At 38.1% G+C, this 20,168-nt stretch overlaps 1 protein-coding gene across 3 annotated transcripts in view; it reads right to left on the bottom strand.

Annotated features, from left to right (window-relative positions):
* The window catches only part of RASGRP3 (RAS guanyl releasing protein 3), a 59,482-nt gene that overhangs the window by 11,130 nt on the left and 28,184 nt on the right, over positions 1-20,168 (bottom strand). For 2 of the 3 annotated variants that reach the window (XM_032684211.1, XM_032684210.1), the window contains exons 2-11: positions 18,997-19,189; positions 17,388-17,490; positions 16,703-16,765; positions 15,457-15,588; positions 14,011-14,158; positions 11,844-12,017; positions 11,320-11,436; positions 10,754-11,029; positions 4,009-4,086; positions 331-447 (exon numbers count right to left, since the gene is read on the bottom strand). In XM_032684211.1, the coding sequence (XP_032540102.1) occupies positions 331-447; positions 4,009-4,086; positions 10,754-11,029; positions 11,320-11,436; positions 11,844-12,017; positions 14,011-14,158; positions 15,457-15,588; positions 16,703-16,765; positions 17,388-17,490; positions 18,997-19,066 (1,278 nt within the window). In that variant the 5' untranslated portion in view covers positions 19,067-19,189. The remainder of the gene's footprint in view (positions 1-330; positions 448-4,008; positions 4,087-10,753; positions 11,030-11,319; positions 11,437-11,843; positions 12,018-14,010; positions 14,159-15,456; positions 15,589-16,702; positions 16,766-17,387; positions 17,491-18,996; positions 19,190-20,168) is intronic. The other variant, XM_032684212.1, reaches the window with a different exon arrangement.

Raw genomic sequence — 20,168 nt, forward strand, 5'->3', positions numbered from 1 at the left:
GACATGAAGTGGATGGCTAAAGCTGGAAAAAGCTCAGCTTTGTCCTTCACATTTATATTTGCTATACAAACCTACTGAACAGCAGCAACATTTTGACTGCTTCTGAAAGTCTGCTCCTTTGCATCCAGAAACCTGTTTACTAATCCCATTGATGATTACAGGAATAAAATAAATATTTCTGAATGTATCAGTAACGGCTCAAATTTGTTGTCACATGTCTGAAATTCACCCCAACCATAACAACTTCTTGATAACCTTGAAATTAATTATAATGATGAAAACATCAAAGCCATTGTTCTCTTTGACCAGTATATTACGCCAAATACTTACATCCACCAGTTTTCGTATGTGTTTATTAATGACTGTAGGGTCAGGTTTTGGTACCACTCCAGATGCCCACTCCAGTGGCACTACTGGCTTGTTAGGGGTCGTCGGGGAGGTAGGCTGCTGAGAGATGGATCAGAACGCAAGGATTTTCAAATATGAATTAAGAAGTTCAATTTCCCATTAAAAGAAGATCTAAACATCAGAGCTACAACCACAAACTGCAGGAGTTTGTGCTGTAAAAATGTGCATAGCAAAACATCGGTCAATGTTTTAGAGGGTTACTTGCCTCCACTAACAGCTTCAGCTGGGCTTGCTGTGGTGCCTCGCAGCTACACCACAAGCTGCAGCAGCACCCAGTGAGCTAAGAAGCAAACCCAGACTTTCCTCACAGGCATCTCCAGGCAGTTCAACAGCAACAAGACTCAGAGTAAGAGGGAAGGAAGGAGGGTCTCTGGACATAGCATCAGAAATGGACAAGCCCAGAAACCTGCTTTTTCTCCTTCCCAGTAAAGCCCTGAGGAAGGAGCCCAATGCAGCCTGCTCTCAACTCCCTGCCAGAGGGACTGTGCCCGAGAATCATATGAGGGACTGCCACAGACTGAATAAGTTAATGCTCCTGCTCTGTGACGCACCAAGAAGAGAGCAGGATGCAGAAACAGGGGCAGCACTGTACTCAGCAATCCCACTGGTTTGTAGCTGAGATGTGCCAGGATGCACAGCTTAATTCATTTAGACAGCCTGAGTAGAAAGGGGTTAACCTTTGACTTGCTCTGCAGATAACACCAGCCAGACTATTTTATTTTCGAAACAGCTTGGTCTTGACAAAACAGTAGCTGACAGCTCACTTGATGCACAGAACTCACAGCTCAGCTCCCTCCACACCACTACCGTGCTTTGGGAGTAGCTCTGGCATGCAGCTCAGCTTCTTCAAGAGGAAAATGTATGACAAACCTGAACACAGTTTCAGGTAAGGATTCAAAAATAATCATTTAGCATGAAAAAAGCTGTAAGGCGTACTGGCCTTTTTGTGCATCTGCCACTGGACATCTAGCAAGTGAAGCAGTGTCAAGCAGAAAAAATTCAGCATGGTTTGGATTAGAAGGGAGAGAGTCCACAGTCTCAGAAGGCCCCGGTGTTAGCTGATGAGCAAAGAACCTGGGTCTCATCTATCGCCCTTTAAATTGGTGTGAGTTGAGAGGGAGACAAGACATGTAAAGATATTACAGTTATCATTGTGTATAACAATGGTATTGTAGGCTTTGACATCAAGATGGAAAATGGTCACAGCTGTATTTGGTTGGAAAAGAAAAGAAGGATTTGTTAGTGGTTTGCTTTATTAATTTGGCTTTTCCTTTTTGAATTGTTAGAACAACTTTCATCAGTGCCTCAATGGATTTTGACCCATACAAATGTGCACAAGTAAGTTTGGGAATAAAAAATACCTATATCAAAAGAATTTAATTGCAACAAGAAATACAGTGAACCTGTATTGGCAGAATACAGCATTGGCAGAAAAGGCAACGCAGGAAGAACCGTGTCTTGCAGAATACACCATCTAAGGCGTCTTTCTGTTGTGCCTTTTGCAACCGGATATGTCTGTCACGTATTGGCCTCATAAGTCACCAACGTGCCTGTAACAAATGTGGATAAAGCCTTCCCAAATCTTCGTTCGCGAAGCTCAGCCATGAAAATTAATGTCACCACACAGTGATGGACCAACATGCTGGTAGGTGCTTTCGCTTTAAAAATATGGAGAAATGCAGCAGTCTATTAGAGATGACACTCAGAGCATCTGTATCAAAAGTGTCGGCATGGTGCTAGACTACCAAGTCCTCACAGAGAGCTTTTATCACCTGCTGGTCTCAGTGCACAGTGGCAGAAAGAGACTGAACCCACTGGAGCCTTGCTCTTTCTTCTGGGATATTTCAATTGAAGCCTCATTCAATTTTTATGGTTTTTTTTACAATTTGCAATGAAAACTGCATGTTACCGCCCACTACCCAAAGAGAAATGTTGGTTCCTTCTATTTCACTCATAGACTTATATGAACAACCATGATTTTATTTATGTATTTGAAATGCATGCTATGAGGAAAGGTGCTAACCAGCTGTCCAGATACTATTAAGCTGATTTTATTGAATGTTCAGAAACACTGAATCTGCTCATGCTGTTTGTGATTCACTGTATCTCCCATCTATTTCACCAGCACAGGGCTAATGGGATTGTAGATTGAGAAAGTATTTTCATCTGTGTATTTTGGTATTGACATAAATTCTATTGAAAAGCAAAAAAATTATCTAAGTGTGTCTTCAGTGGTGTAATTGCACCGGGCAGAGTTGTCTTGTAGACCACAGAGGTACTAGTAGGAAGTCCCAGCAAGAAGATCACTAATGTGCAGGGAAAAGCAGGACGCTGTAACAGGGAGATGCTATGCTACAGCTGGCGGTCATTCTTCAGTGTTATTTTAGGCTGCTATACTGACTGAAATTCTCCTCATGGTTTTAGCAGAAAGAAGGTCTTACTCAAGTCCCTGTTGACAGCAGACTTGTATGCTAAGGGATCAGCTTCACTTTTGCCTTGAAAACGACTGCAGCAGCATGAGGCACTTCCTCTGTTGTGCACCTGCGTGGGAGTGGTACCATATAACAATAAATCAAGGAGCAGTTGGACTGATATATCTGTGCTGCCACGTTGCCTTTGACAAATTTTTCCACATACAAAAGCTCTACAGATTCTTTCCCCTCTAATATAGCTTGTGTGCTTTGGCACTCCATCAAAGAGAAGTATGCTTCAAATAGTCCCGCTTCTGTCGATTCAGCTGCAGCTTTTTACCCATCAGGGTGCTGCAACAGCTCAATGTCACTGGTTTTTCATTGATCCCTACGCAGAAGTGTACCACAATTGCTTGGTGCTGTTAAAGCTCACAGTGCTGTTTATATTGCTTTTGTCCTGCTTAAAGCTCAGGGTGGAGATCAAAGCAGCAACATGATAATTTTCTTCATTTACAGTAGTGGCACATTAGTCCTTCTGCAGCATACGGCTGTAACACTTAGCTTTACTAGCAGTAAAGTAGTAATTATGAGATTTATCTCTGTTCTCAGACTTGTGAAGAATAAAGAAAATGGCACCAATACAGTATTATTTTTAGTTGCACATAAAAAAAAAAAAGAGTAATATCTATTCTTATGTGTTTGAACACTACTTGAGAGTCCAAGTTACACGTGATTATACCTAAACAAACAGTTTTAAAATATTACAGCTAATTATTTACCTTATCTTAAACAAATCTTTTAATTTGGTGTCATTTTATACAAGTGCATAGTCATCCAGTAAATGAACTAAGAGTCACACAATAAGTAATTGATGTTACAAAAGATATCTATAACTAAAGCAGAACTCTGTTTTCAAGGACTTGCAGAAGTTTTGTTGAAAAGTAATTAATAATGAAGTCTGGTATGTTCCACTACTTCTCCCAATGTGCACTAAAACCTATAAATAATAACTGTATTTTCTATACAAACATAAAGCTTATATAGAAAACACTTGTATAGAATACACTAAAAAACCCCCCACTTTAGGTGAATATGAATAAGAATAACACATTAACCATCATTAAAAAAATAATCAACTGTATGCAGACAAAATAAGCAGTATGTCAAAATGTAGTAAAAGATGACCTACAGATTTGGAGTTCCTTGGTTCCAGCACCAGTGAGAGCTTGTAGATATCATCCTCAGTGTGATAGAGGTCCAGAGACAGCTATGTGCAAGAAAGAGGGAAAACCAGTATTATTTATTAGACTGGGTCGAATATGACAGGCTTGTAAATAGAGATATACCTTCCACTGAAGCTAAACAAAAAGTTTTCCTACTCAGAGCTCAGTATACATACCAAAGCTGCATGCAGCTGCTGGGAAAGCAGATTTTTTCGGAGCTAACATAACACACATATTGCTACTCATGTCTGTACTGTGCTCGAGGCCTGTTACAACTCTCATCCTCACACTTTGAGGGGGGCTGCATGCTGACCTTATGCAAAGAGGGACATTGGCCCCAAAGACCACCCTTATGCAAACTACTTTCTTCTAGCAGCTCCGTTGTCATGAGGTATCTCAGAGAAACAACCTGTTGAATGCGAAAACTTCAGGAAAATAGTTGTAGAGGGGCTAAGCTGGAAGAATTTCATGTCGTATTCCAGTCAAATGTTATTCCTGAAGAAGGGCTATAGCACTGCAGCTCTTCTGCAGAGATCAGCCCGTGCAAAAAGTCCTTTCTGGAACACAGGGAGGGCACTGACACAGGCCCATGAGAGGCAAGCTGGGTTTGCTACCGCTGTTGATGCAGCAAGGTGCTCCAGCAGGACCAATCCCAAGTAGCTCAGCCTGGCCTGCTCCTGATCTCCCCTCAACAAGTAAGGCAAATTGCCTTTCAGGTTGTAATTTTAGATAAATGAAAGATTTTTCTTCTGTGTTCTCATTCTTTACCCAGAAGATTTATTGAGAAAAAAGAAGGGGCATAACTATGCTTTAAGTAGGGTGAATCTCTCTGGTTTTGCTTTGACAGATGGGGTCTTGTGCTGGTGCAGGTCTGCAATAAATTCCTCCTCTTTTGGAGTGATGAAGGAGAAAAGTACTGCAGCTAATGTTTTGCAATGAGAGGAAACAAACATTACATGTTTCCTGTGATCAGGTGCCTACATGAATTGGCTTTGGAGTAATTGACGTGATTTGAAGTTATCATCCACCTTACAAACCCCCAGTTAAGCAAAGATTCTGTTAAAAGCGTGTTCCTGAGCAGGCAGATGGAATTGCAGCTGACAAAACAACTGTGATAGAAGATTATTTTTAAAGAACTGGAAGTACCAAGTAAGTAAAAAGCAGGACCAGCAACACTGTACTGCAGAACCAACTCTAGGCCAAGTCTTTTTAGACAGAATTTTATGCAATGAGTAAGACAGAACCTGTACCCCTTCCCCAGGTAGGTTCCCAGAGTGAACACATGGCTTTAGAGATGTCTAGAGATTGAATTAATAATTCTGTCTGGCTGTAACACTATGCTGATTTTTGCGCTTTGTAATTTGGTTACGGGCACAGCAAAAGTCTGTGCATCCTGCAGGTTCCTTTTCCCATCCAGCATGCTGCTGCCACAGGGTTATGAAAGGGCCTGTCCTAAAGATAACATAGAACCGGTAGCTGCTGTAACAATTATTGTTCATGTACTTAGTTATTCAGTGACTGTATTCTTAGGGTCCTTGATGGTATAAAATAAGCAGAACTCAATCGGAGCACGTGATACTATCAGGTCAGGCTGGGAGAGCAGAATTGCTAGTTCAAAAGGCATTGTCCTGTTCCTATGAAAGAGTACAGTTTTCTCAGCAGGGCAGGTGAACAGGCTGTGGATTTGGGAGTGGAAATGCATCAGTATTTACTGACAAGCTTGTATCTCCTCTTCCCTGAATTATGCAACCTTATAAGCAGTGGTTACAGCTTCATTAGGCACGATGTGTAAACACACAGTGGACAAGGTGTTGTCTAGCTCAGAACTTTCATACGTTAGCAAAAAAATTACAAGCACGATGACTATGCAGTTACATGAGCACATATTTTATATTTTGTTTACCATTTTGCCCTGATGCATAAACTGTAATAAGAGTTTTCCTGGGACAACCTTTTCAGCGAGTGGCAGTTTTCATTCTAATGTGACTTTCATTGCTGTCCTATTTTTTCCCAAACAATTTTGAGGGGATTGAGAAGGGTAGGGGAGTGACCAGAAATGCATGATTTTTTTTTTCTAAGTGGAACTTACTGAACACAAGTTAGGGACGGTGACTTTCAGTTTGATTATTTAGGTATTTCTCATTCTCTTCACTAGACTGTACAAATGACTGGGACTTTCCAGCCATTTGCATATACTCTGAGAACGGGTTAGATAAATAGCTGTTGAGACCTAAAAATAGGGGGGGGGAAATGATGGCACCAAATAAGTTCTACCACAGTTAGTATAAATACATTGTGGTCTAGTTGAGAGACTGAGGTCCAATCCGCAGAAAGTGATGAAACATTTACTCATGAACTTTTATTCACATTGTGAAATAAAAACAATATAGAAATACTGCAGAACAGGTAAGGAAATCCCTTAAGCATCCTTATGAAAAGTAAGTTTTCTAATGACAAAAATATCATTAGAGCTGTTATTCCTCTCTGCTGCACTGCCAAGCTCATGGCTAGGTCCTCTTTTACTAATTCTTAGCTCCATGTTTTGAATTCCGGAGAGTGGTACAGAATCAAGTACAAAGTTGGTGGAGATGGAGCGAGTGTGGTCAATAGGGCAAGAAAGGAGGAATAACCACACAGACAAAGAGCAAGCAGGCATTAAGAAGTGAGTCCATCTTCACGTAACATACTCTGGCTCACTCGCAGCTAAGTTGTGACACATTTACTTTGCTTGCCCATGTGACACAGACTTATTTACACAAGACAAGGGAGGACTTGCTTTTCCCTTGGCTTTTGCAGTCTCCTACGCTGGTAAACTTGGCATATATGTCACTGCTGTCCATACAGCAAACTTTTCCCTTATTTGTGGCATGTTAACTTCCATGCAAAATGTTGGCTTCTTTCAGCCACTTGTTCAAAGCTAAAATTCTGAGACAGAAGCTGATTTTTTATGCCAACAACAAGATGGGGTGGGGTGGAGAGGGTTGGGGATGGGGGGAAGCAGACTTCTAAGTTTGTGTGCAGACGTTTAAGACTAGAGAAGATCAACTTTCCAAATCGTTGATCGTTCAGCAGCTACCACTGAAGCCAGAGACCTATTGTTTCCCATTCACCCTTTTGGTCTATACACACAGTAGCATCTGAAAAATGGCTGTAAGCCCCTTGACCAGGTGGCCTGAAGTTTACCATCAGGCTTTCACTCCAGCTTTTAAGCCAAGTTCTCCCTTCACAGCTCTTAACAGAGGTTCTCCAATCACCATTTCCAAACCACTTGAAAGGTATCAGCTCCCCCAGAGCAAATGAGGCTCCATCACTGAGGAAGAGAAGAAACAGGGCGTTTCCCCACAGGCCTATTTAACCTTTTTGTGCAAATTGTTGGACTAGCAAACCAGCACCCAGTGATTTACTTGTCAAGCAAGCATAGGCCAGGCTGTTAGCACTTGCTAAGTGTGGTGTAAAATGCAACACTGCAAGGGAGGGAGGCCAGGCAAGAGATTTACACATTGCTTATCGGGACAAGACACCTACTAAAAGCTTGCCCAGATAGAAGCTGCTTAATGGAAAAACAGCAGAATTGAACAAATAGTTGGGTCAGCCAATTCACATGCAAATGAAAAGCAATCTATGCATTTAGATGCCTTTACCAGATTTGAAAGGGAGTTTCTCTAAATAAGGCAAAGATGTGAAAAAATTTTACAGTTTAAATTAGAGAGAGAAGACCTAGGTATAAAAAGAATAGTTAATTCTTCAGGTTCTGAAAACTCAAGATGACTTTGGTAGCAAGGGAGGCTAAATCTGCTAAAAGACCGTTTACACATAGCAAGGTCAACTATTTTTAGTTGTCAGTTGTTGTCAGCTTTAGGTTGCAATCCTTTTCTTCTCCTCTTTCTCTGACTCCAGCCTCTAATTTAAAACTTTCTGTTTTACAAAAAGATAGACAGAAACATTTAATCTACTATGTAAGTCCATTATTACTGGACTTATGTTGTTTGAGAGACCACTGTAAAAAAAAAAAAAGAAAGATATTGTATTCATATGCACAGATGAGGACAAAACCTACATACTGGAAGAAAAACAAGAATATTCATACTATGATACGTACCAAAACTCTGGAAATTTTTGTAAAAATGTGGGTTTTTTCCTTCCCAGAAGTCACCATCTTAAATCAAAACTCCCACACTATCAAATGTACTTGATACACAACCACACTTCCAGTGACTAATATGAAGAGAGAATTACCCTGGAAAGGTTTTAGAACACCCACAGCTGTCTACCTAGATATCTATGGCTGTCACCATCATGACATAAAGGTACAACCATGGAATCATGCTAACAGGTAAAAAGCAGAACAAGTTACTTCTAGCCCATGATCAGGTCTTGAATCAACATTGCATCATGTAACTTCATTTATTACAATCAGAATAGCTCAAATATAACAAAACCAGCAGAGTTATATTATGAGTTAATATATCAGAGCATCTAAAGTGATGAACTACCCATCATGTACACAACTACTTCTCATGGTAAATGAAATACACTGAATTAAATACAAAAATACAAATAAGATTCCTGTCATTTTGGTGAAAACAAAAAAAAAAACCCAAGAAAAATATTTCTTTTTCAGAAAAGAAAAGTAGATATACTATATGAACTCAGGTTGATGCAATGATGGATATGAATCTTCAAGGTTTCTGCTCCTTTTGGAAAGCAGCCTGTCACCAAAAAGAGAGAACAGCTAATGAAAGTGGCAGCAGCAGTTCAGCTTCCATCTCTCACTTCACATTGTCTAATTTCTGCCCTTCTGGACTTACTAGTTTATTGCTCAGTTCCCTAAAGCCTGAGGTTCCACTTCCCCCCAACTCACAGCCAAGTTTGTAAGAAATGACCAGGAAGGGGAAGAGTGTCACAAGAAATCAACTCTCAATCAGTAAAGAAACAAAAAAAGACAATAAATGTCTGTCTTTATAGTCTAAAATTTAAATTAAGGGAGCACTGAAGTGGTCAACATATGATGTTTCTCTTCCCTGCCCAGCTAACCAGGATTAGGACTTGTTCCACAAAAGGTGTAACTGGAGAAAGGTTTTCCTATTCCTCCAAATTTTCCCGATCCTCATTACAATGAAACCATCGGTATATCCACACCAAATTGGTAGCTCAGATTCATATTTGTCAGACTCCATAGAGTAAATTTCTGTACCTGATCAATTCCAGCATAAATCCATCACAAATTATAACCACCGCTTACTTTCTAGATATGCATATTTTAAAGTATTTTGAAGTAAGGTATGGAAGGAAAAAAATCCAAGGCTCCTCCCAGTGTGACTTCCAGTAAAGGCATTTACCTATAATGAGTTAGGTAGTGAGAGTCACCTCCAGACTGTGACATGACTGAGGAAAAATTGGAATTTGGTTCCCACCTCCCCAGGAAGTGGGGGACAACACTGAGACATTGACTGTTTTGGTAACAGCTGTTCAGAGATAATAAAATTATTTCCCTGGCTTTTGATCTAGATTTTTCTCTGTCATCTAAAAGAGAAAAAACATGGTCTCAAGAAGTTCATGCCATACAACAAAACAAACAGTGGAAAAATTCTCAAATTTGCCCTATTTACACACAGACCTTTTTTAGTTCTAAGTTTATTTTTTAAAGAATTACAGTGATTTAAGGAAAGCAAATAAATTTTCTTGTATGGATTAGAGATCTGAAAGACAAAATTAAATAACAAGAACAGAAACAGCATGAACTGATGACATATTAAGAAAGTCCTTTATCTAACATGACATTTTTCAGACTACTCTCAGGTGAGCAGGTGACTTTTATTTGCTTGCAAGATCAATTATTTTATAAAAAACAGTATGATTTATTCTTCAAGCTTCACAGGTTTTATTTTTAATTCCAAGATACTAGGGTTTGCCCATGACCTGACCAAATTGTGGTGCTGAATCAAACACTGCTGCAGTTGAGACCAGTGCTAAAATAACTACATTTCAATAGGAACAGGATTTGGCCTGAGGGTTTAGGCTCCACACTTCAATACATTTTGGAATAAAGTGTAATATTTCTCAAAATGGCATTTTTTGTTTTAGTTAAAAAAAAGTTTTACACAGCCTTTTTGAGATCTCACTTGCCTTTGATTTGAAATGCGACATTCAAATTCTTATTTTTAACTTGTGTGTGCAAGTTTCAAACCTCCTCAAATGTCCTCATTAACAAGGGGAAAAGGGAGGGGAAAGGAGGAGGAGTTGCAGTGGCTGTTTAGAAACATTCAAGACCATTTTATTTACTGGATAGGAAAGGTACTGTGTCACATGGAAAGCACAGGGGAGAAAGAACAGAATGGTGCTCAAGTTGAAATTTCACTTGTGTGTCCATGTCAACATGTCACCCACTCTTTCACAGGAGACATAAGACTCAATTCTAAGTAGTCAGAACTTAGTTTTTGCTTCTTCTAACATAAATACAGTCCTCTTTCTGTCATTCTTAAAATAATTAATTTATAACAACACTATTGGTGCTTCCAGCCATCACATAGTACAGTAACTCTCTTTGACTTCGTTAACTTCTCATGTGAACTTGTTTCTGTTTTGAATTCTCTCCCTTTTCTTTTTCAAAACTGGGATAATGATATGCACTTACCTTTATAGATATGAAAATTCCTACTGACACTCAACATCTGAATAACAGCAGTGAATTGAAACATGTTCAATACTTACAGTTAGCAGGTTAATTAAATCCATATTAGGCTCTAAATGATGAGAAGCAGTTTGCAGGGAAACCAGTTCACTCAAGGTGATGGAAAGCTGCTGCATTTTCACTATGTTAACTTTGTTCTCATCTATCCAATCAGGGAAAATGACATGGACAGCAATCAAGTCTTTCAAATGGACTCCTAAAATAGGAATTTTGAAGCCGACACAGTCAGCAAAAGCCTTGCGGTAGTTGCAGTAGTTTCCATTGGAAGAGACCAGCTCTGTCATTTCGTTCCAGTCCTACAAATAGCCAGAGAAGTAAGTCTCTGTGAAAGCATTCATAACATTCCCTTAATCTGTTTTCAATGAGCACATCTCATGTCAGGGTGTCGACAGTGTTATTTCCCTCTCTGGCACAGGCAATTAAAGCTTGTCCTGCTCCACTGAGAGGAATGCAACCAAAGTACCTTTTAGGATGCCCTGCCATGATCCAAGTATTGTGCTGGTGAGACACCTGCAGCGCAGAACCCACTAGACCTCAAAGAGGTGATATTAGGCTCAATATGTCTCTATTCTGGAGTCCACCATACCTTTGTGACTTCTGAAGACAAATGAGAATGAGTTTCTTTCAGGCGAGAAATAGAGCTGTGACTTAGACCTCCCACAACAGCCATAAGTGTGTTGAAGTTCTGCAGGTGAAGGAGCTTCTGCAGGAGAGATTGATCATGCATATTTAAAAGTTAAGGAAATAAATATATCAGCTATTTAGCGTCACACAACATGCTAAAGGAGACAACCTATCATGGCCAAAGCAGAAATCAGGGGATGCAACAGAACGGTTCTGCATTTTAGTTTTTACTTAGCTCAGCTCAACAAGAAACACACAATAGTGACAGTTGCCAGCTAGCATACAACAAAGAAAAACTGTTGTATAGCTATGTCTACTAGTTAAAAAATGCAGACATGCCACACCTGAACAAATAACCTTCAGTGATGTTGAACAGGCTATTCACTGAGGAAACAGCACAAAAAGCATCAGCTAATTTGTTTACTGCAATCTTTATTTATATTACTGCTTTATACTGGAAGAAAAACACTCATATGCAAGACTTACCTGTGCAACATTGATGAACTTTGTGATTACTTCTCCTCTTTGCTGGGGTGTTGGTTTGCTGAGAACCATGAGCTGGACCCATTTGGAGATACCATTAAATAAAGCAATAGATCTCTCCAAAGTAGGATTGTTCTCCAAGCAGCCATGGATCACATAGCTTTGGTAGTCTGTGAACTAATAGAGAAAAGGCATTTTCAGTAAAATGGCAGACAACAGAAGAATCAATTTGAAACTTCGATCATTTTTTCTTTTTTAAAGCTCCTCTTATTTAGAAAGTGACCGCGACTCAGGGTCATCAGACTCCACTGCACAACAGCTCTTTCTTAAAAGCTGTTTGTCGTTTTTTTGTTTCATTTCTTACTTAAATGTCAACTCACAACTTGTTTACCTGTCAGGAAATATAGAAACCTGTGTATGTATAATGAGTATGATTGCTGCTTTCCTCTTTCCCATATTTTACTCACTACAACATTTTATTCTGACATCCTTAAGGCATGATACTCTATAGGCTCCCAAGAATTAAATTTCCCTAAATGTCTAGAAAACATTTTTCAGCTGTCCCTTAAAGAGAGATTTGCAGTAGCTTATGACATAACTTTAGCTTGAGTAGGAAGTTGCTAGCAGTGCCAGGCAAGATGGGATTCTTGGTCTTAGCTGATCAAAACCAGCCTGATAGAGGACATACAAGGGCAGATGCTTGTCTCAGAGCTGCAGATAAACAGTATTTTAGTGTTCAGATAATTTTAAATGTTTACTGTTGTAGTTAGCACTGCCCTTCCTTCTCCATTTATTTTTTAAATAGATAAAGACAGAATTCAGACTAATCACATTCTACAATTACATATTTTTGAGAGAACAAGTAGTACAAGAATAATTAACTCTCATTGGTTGCAGAGAAACTTCTGAGACAGCAAAATTCAAGCTAAAGAATTAAGAGACAAACTAGAAACAGCAAAGAAAAAGAGAAAATTCATTGCAAATTTGAGTTTTCTTTCTGGAATTCCAAAGGAATTAAAACATTTTTTAAATCTAATTAGAAATCCGTGCCTTTTTTCTTGTCCTTCCTTCCTTCTTTGAGGTTAGCATTGCACAGATAATGGTAGGGTGTTTTCCCATTATTTAAAGTCTAGAGTAATTAACCTTTGAACATTATTAAACTACATCAAAAGTTATTCTATTTAGGCTGGTCTCAGGTCTTCATTGATCTCTTTTTCCTTTCTGTCTTGAAACAAACAAAAAACCTCATATATTTTTCTTAGTTTTGGAGTTCAATTTCTTTGATGCTCCTAAACACATTCAAAAAAATCTCATTTGTCATCTTGAGGACTTACTGCTTGCATTTGCCACCAAATACAGTGGCATCATGTGACCCTTTCATATGGATATCTACCAGCAGAAATCAGCATTTTTTTTTTTTGGCATTTGGCTTACGCATTCGTTTTGTTATAGCTTCTACTTTTATTTTCATCCATTTTTGCCTCTTGTCCATGTACAATCCTATGTGAAAAGAAGCAACTGTACCTGAATTTCTCTCAGTGCCTATATGGTAGAAGTAGGAAAGAGAAGTTGTGCAGCCTCTGTTCTTGCAGAGTTTCAAGGGTTTCAAGACCCAACTGCCTAAGTCTCTGAGGAACGTGGTCTATCTCAGAGCTGACCCTGCTTTGGGCAGGGGGTTGGACTAGAGGCCTCCTGAGATCCCTCCCAACCTGAAGTTGGCAGATGAAAGGACAGTTTCTGAATAAGTGGTTGGGAGTGAACAGAGACTACAGAAGAACAATGCGTATCTCAGTCTCTTAAAATATTCTTTGCAAAGACTCTGTTGTTTTCTGAACAGTAATTAGTTATTTCCTTCAAAGGGAAAAAGAAAACACGTTAATATTTTTGACAATACTATTAATCAATTGCTGTGACATGGCTACTGTAGCTTTTATCAGTAATTTTTGCTCAGAATATCTCCACAAAATGAGCTTTTGTCACTAAAAGCATCAGTTATGAAAAAGGTCTAGAAAGTGCTGGTGCAGCCACGGCTATGTACATCATATGAGGGGTTATGAAGATTTACTACATTGGAATGTTGAGGAAAAGAAAAATCATAAATGTTAAACCACGTGAACACTTCTTAAAGACAGGCTCCTAATTGCAAGTGACAAAGTTGTAGGCTTCTTACAGAAATTCTCCTAAAAGATTTATGCTCCAGAAAAGTGAGATGTTCAGCTAGCTCAATGGGCTCCAAATGGTCAAACAGCAGGCAGGCTTTTCCTTTCTTGGAAATCCTCTTCCTCTGTGTAACTCTTCTCATCCAGTCATAGGAAGGACTGCAACAGAATAGGTAAAAGTCTCAGTCTTGTTTGGGTATATGTGAATGTAGCCCACAGGTGGAACATATTTGTGTAAAATTACCAATAAACAGACCATGAGTTTTCTGATGTGTGACATCCAGCACATAACAAACACTCTGAGTAAGATCTGCTCAGGAGCATAACAGAAAATAAAGAGTTTTGGACGCACTACTGCAAATGATAAATAATAGCAGGTTTCTAACATAAAAAAAGGACAACTAATTTTTCCCCATGGTATAGGAAGCCATAATTAAAGATGCTTTGGAAATACCAGAACAGTTCACACCAAATTCTGATACAGAATAAAAATATAATTGCATAACATCAAGGATTAATTTTCACTCTGTAAGATCACAGGTCCCTGAAATAATGGAACAACAGAAACAGTCAAACAACTAACAAAACAATAAGAAGTGGGTGGAAAAAGGCAAATCATTTGCTTGCAAGCAATGGAATAATTCCTACCCATATACAGTAAAAGCACTTCAAAGAGCAGAAGGATGTTATCCTTGAAAATGGTTAATTTTTAATGTTAAGTAGGTCAATATTTTAAAATGAAGATTCAAGAGGCAATATTCGTGTGATTTCATTGGTACTGTTCTTGAAGGGTCTTGCAACCTTCATTGACATTAGCAGTGTTGTCCTTCCAAGTTATTAGGACATTTTTCAATAAAGAAAAATCACCATGCACATGTCATATTCTAAAAGAAAATCTAGAATATCAGATGAGATACAAAAGCCTACCTGGTGATTTTTAAAAGGTAACTTTTATTTCAGCATGTCAAGGAAATAGTAGTGTAATCATTTGGATGCAATACAACTATAAATGTGAATGCTAAAGATTATCCAGTTAAATCATAGAAAAGAAGTACACAGAAAGCCACTAAAAAAACCACCAGATTACTGATGAAAGAAAAAAAAAAGCTTCCCTGAGAAAATCTAAGATTTACACAGCATATCAGTCACTGCATTAGTTGTTATTCTGTATAGAAAAAAAAGTAATTTTAATCACTTAATTGGCACTAGCTTTGTCAGGAAAAGAATTTATTTCCTGTTTATATGAAAAACTTACACACAGATGAGTCTTCTCTTTACAGTGAAACTGTAACTAGAATTTCAAATTTTTAGTAGCTTCAGATTTAAAGACAATATATTTTGCAACTGCTTTTTTTATTTTTCAGGATCAAGATGGCCCTTAATATTTTTATATTTTGAACAGAACTAGAATTTTGCTGTTACAGACACAAAGATGTTGTAGCTTATGACATCCTTACATGCTGGAGATATCAATAAGATGGATGTGATCATCATATCCTAGCTGGCTGGCTACTTCTCGAAACTCTTCAGTCAAACGAATCAGCCCAAGGTCCAAGTTAAACTCTGCAGGAAATTCCAAAATCCAGTATCTGAAATCCATAGACAGCAGTTAAGAGATGCCCAGGGACTTAGACATAACGTTCAGTGGCTGCATAGATATACATACATTTTATTTTATAGGACACATTTCAGACCCACTTGTCTTTGGGCAGAGTGCAGACTACCTCATCCTATTGCTTCTGTAATTATCTGTGACACTGAAGTGGCAAAAGCCACCTTATCTTATAATTTTCTTTGCTTAACCTACCACTGCACAACGAAGCAGCATTCTATTGAAATGCAAAATTAAAATGATGTCTCGGGTAACACACACAAAAATGTCTTAACTTATGCTGTCGGAACACCCGAATGACACTTGGACTTCGCCCTTGTTCAAGTGAGACACTTTGTTTGCTCAGAAGAGATTTTTCAATGAAAACGAAAACGTGAATTTGAGTGGTAATTCTACCACAATAACTGTGTAAACCAGATGTAATCCATGTAAGCTTACATGTAAACCATATAAGCCTCCTCTGCTTTAAGAGGGCATGGAAAAGGCTTTATCAGTTCTGCTCTTCATAACTCCTCTCACCTTTCGTCTCAGTGAGGAATTGTTTGAAGGAAGTAGGTTATATCATGTTAACTTCAAAATTCATGCTTTCTCTTTTACAGGGAAGTGTTCCTACACAAGAACAGTCTAACACATGAAAGCTTTCCCATAGAAACAAGGTCAGAGCAGTCAGTGAAAGGTTCAGAACACAACCGACCTGTAACAACTTTGGCATTACTAACACACTCCTGTCATCATAAATTATGTAGGGGTTGCATGAACTGAAGTCCAGAAACAATCTTCCTTTCTCACACTAGATTACATTTGGAGGCAAAAGATGTCTCTCCTCTGTGTGGCACTGAACCTCTCTCCCTCTAAGAGATAACACACTCATGCGCCAGATAAATCACAGCACAAGTTTTCAGTCAGCTTTTTAGCTCAATACTGTTATGTGTCTTTAAAAGTTGGATGGCTCAACTTAGTTATTTTCAACACATAGAAATTCACTCTTCACTGCAGACTAGAGATCAAGTCTGCACAAACAAGCTAAATTACGTTGATAGTATTAGCAGAAGCATAAAACCAAAATGCTAGAGGACCAGAAGTGCATTTACCTCATGAAGTAGCAGATTTTCAATCTGAATTCGTTGCAGTTCTCCCCATTGGCCTCTCTATATGTATGCTAATTAAAGAAAGTTTTGTGTGCCTTGATTCAGTAATGTTGTTTTTATTCACTGGAGACTGACACTAAACCAGTTGAATTAAAACCAGTATCTTTTCTTCTAGAAAAAAACACAGTATGCTCTGATATTTCATTCACTTTCACAGCATCTTAGGGAAAAAGACTGTTTTCTGGCTGCCAACTTTTTTTCCCCTAGTAAAAATGCCTCTGTTTTACTATTCTGAATATCCTGTTGAAAGGTTTCTTGCCAGCTCTGGCTAACCAAATATGATAATACTTATGATTTAAGAGGAATAAATCACATGTAAGTGCTTAGATACCAGTCATAGTTCATAGTACTTCCAACCCACTGTGATACATTTGAAAAGTTATCTCGGCCACATATTTGCAGTTATTCAAAGTTAATGCAAAGTATGAATCAATATTCTTGTACATATGGAAAAACTCTACAAACAGTAGCATAAAGAAGCTCATAAACTTCCATCTTTTAGGCTGAAAAAAATTCACCTCTAAACCTTGCTTGTCACTAATAAATTGACATATTTTTACATGCAGTCACAGAAACAATCTGCTTTTGATGCTGTAATGTGGGTTTGCAACACTTTGTTAAAGGATATGTGGACAGGAGTTTGCCAGCCAGCTCTGTCGAAGGCAGATACCAACGATGCATTAAAAGAAAGGTTCTTGGCAAATGGCTGGAGCACTGGTTTCCTTTGTCATCTGCAAAAGAGAATCAATGAGTTAACCACATTATAACAGAAGGGAGCTTTTATTCTTCAAGCAGAGTCAGATAGAAGGGATCAAAAGTTAAAATGTTGGCTCATTATCTACCAAAGAGGTAGGAAAAAAAAGAAAAGCACAAAAATGCTCCTTTAGCAGTAACTATTGCTAGAATGCAGTGACGGTTATTTAAACAGAGAAAAACCCCCAAACCAGTGTAGATAACTGGCCATAGCTAAAAACACAGGGCATGGACAGCACTATGCTAAATGTTATACAAAGACACTACCAGTAATCCACAGAATAGATCCAAAATTAGCCCACCAAAAGGGAGGGGAGATGATTTATATATACCCACTTCCAATATTTATTTTATTGCAGCTTTATAGCTTTAAGTTAACAATTAAATTGTTAAAAAAGGAGTCTGCATCAAGGAATGCAATGGCAAAGCACTTCATATCTGTGCCAAGGGTCCCATCTCCAGCTATCTTACAGAGACCCTTGTGTCTTTGCAATGTAGACACTGAAATTACACAAAGGGTTATTCCCTGGCAGGCTGGACTACCATTAGTCTTCCCCAACATCTGCAATGTTAGATTATTCTCTGTCTGTCATTAGAAGACTGTAGATGATATGATGTATGAAACAGGAACCACACATGGACTACACTTGTCAAGAGTGTTTGTCTACAAGAAGAGCCACTATTTCCAACAGCCAACAAGTGTATGGGCTCTGCCAATACTTTCATTAAATTCTAGAACAACAAGTTTGATGGTGGTCTACAGAAATGGATATTTGGGGATTCATCGCAGTCAGTAGAAAGATCTATCATCCCTCAATTATTTAATCTCTCTCACCTTTAAATACTTGTTTCTCTCCACACAGGAAAAAAATTAATACCTCATTCCAATCAAGATCTGTCCTGGATCTCAAGACAATCTAACTGTAGCTTTGTGAATCAAAGTTCTACTTCAAAGCATTTAAGCCCATCCATGAACTCATCTGACTGCAATGTGATGTATATCATGATTAACGGTGTTACGGATCAAGGTCTTTTTCACCACTTTCCCTCAGACCTCGTACAATGCATTTTAATAAGAGTAAAAAGATCACATGAGCCTTAAGTCATACTTTTGCCAATTATTGCATGATAATTCAGAAAACCTTTGAAAAAATGACTGGTCAGAAACACAGCTGTATAACTACTCAAGACAATGCCAGAAAGAAAGATCAATGCCAGCAATAACTCCTTGAAAAATTCAACAAAACATTTCTCTTGATGAAGGCCAGCATTTCCAAAACCACCATACCCATCCTTGTGCATTATCTTATTAAGAAAATTTAATACAGTATGCATGTGATTAAAATTCTGGCTTGTGTGATTCTGGGACAAATTAAAACATGGAAAATTTTGCAGAATAGAAATGTTATTTGCCAAGAGAAAGACTGGCAATATTTATGAGATTAATTTCAAGAACAAGAAAACAAAATATTGAAAAAGCATACCAAACATTTCAATACAAGTGTTCAAAAGCTCATCTAATGTTGCAGACTTCCCAAGTGTGTTTGACCCCATTGTCCTTTAATAGTTGTCAAAAAATAAGAGACATTTTCACCAAGTAGAAGGATGCTTCTTCAGTTGCCTAGATTTTTCACTTTATTTTGCTGGTTGCATTCTTAGTTGGACTTCAATGAAAATCTGAGGAAAGTAAAAAAAATCATAATTATATGACTATATGTTCTACAACTATATGAAAGACTTATCAGGATGCAATATTTACAGTTCAACTCATCTTTTCTGCAAACTGCTTTTTCCCCACATGATACAGAGCATGTGAAAGATTGCTGTAAGTTTTTCCTACATTCCAACTTGTGTTTCTAAGTGTTGTCCAATTGTTTGTCCACTAGCACAAAATAAATCTGCAGCTAGGGTCATAAAACAGAAACCAGATGGTAAATGAGGGCATGCACATACAATGACGCACATTTTGTTCAGGTCATTCTTATTTACACTTGATAAGTCACTTTTTGTAATAATCCTGCTTTTATGTTTTTAAGCATAACCATTTTTTCCCCTAAGGTTACTGGTTTATGGTAATGCTAATGGTCTTAATTGGCACAGACTGCATAAGTGTTTAATGAAGTTCATAGCAAACATTAAACTAGGAGTCAATTTTTTAAAGTACCTGAAGATCAGCCCCTGAAGCTTTTTAAAATAAATCTTCCCACGGTAGCTGAACAGTCACTGAAAGCTGAACACAAACAGAAACTTCTAAATTTAACTGTACATCTTCTATGCATTTAAATATCAAACATCCATTTACCTGAAGATGCACAGAATACTTTGTTACAAGTTTTCAGTAATAATTTGACAGGTTTTATTTAAAAAAGAGAAGAAATCAGTATTTTATTGTCCGTCTGTGACTAAGCCACCCTAGTGCCTGACCATAATAAGTTTTTGAAATGTGACAAACAATAAAAAGTACATCCAGCATCTTCTCTAGGAAAAAAAGCCAAGAGTAGAACTAAAAGAGTCCTTGAAGTGAAACAATACAGGAGTTTGGGAAATTCAGTTTCAGAAGTCATTGCCCGTAACATTAACTTTTTAATGTTGGTCATACAAAGCGCTAATGAACGATATACCTGCTTTAATTCATCCATGAATACCAAACTTTTCA

The sequence above is a fragment of the Chiroxiphia lanceolata genome, chromosome 3 (assembly GCF_009829145.1).
Source record: "Chiroxiphia lanceolata isolate bChiLan1 chromosome 3, bChiLan1.pri, whole genome shotgun sequence".
NCBI classification, from domain to species: Eukaryota; Metazoa; Chordata; class Aves; order Passeriformes; family Pipridae; genus Chiroxiphia; species Chiroxiphia lanceolata.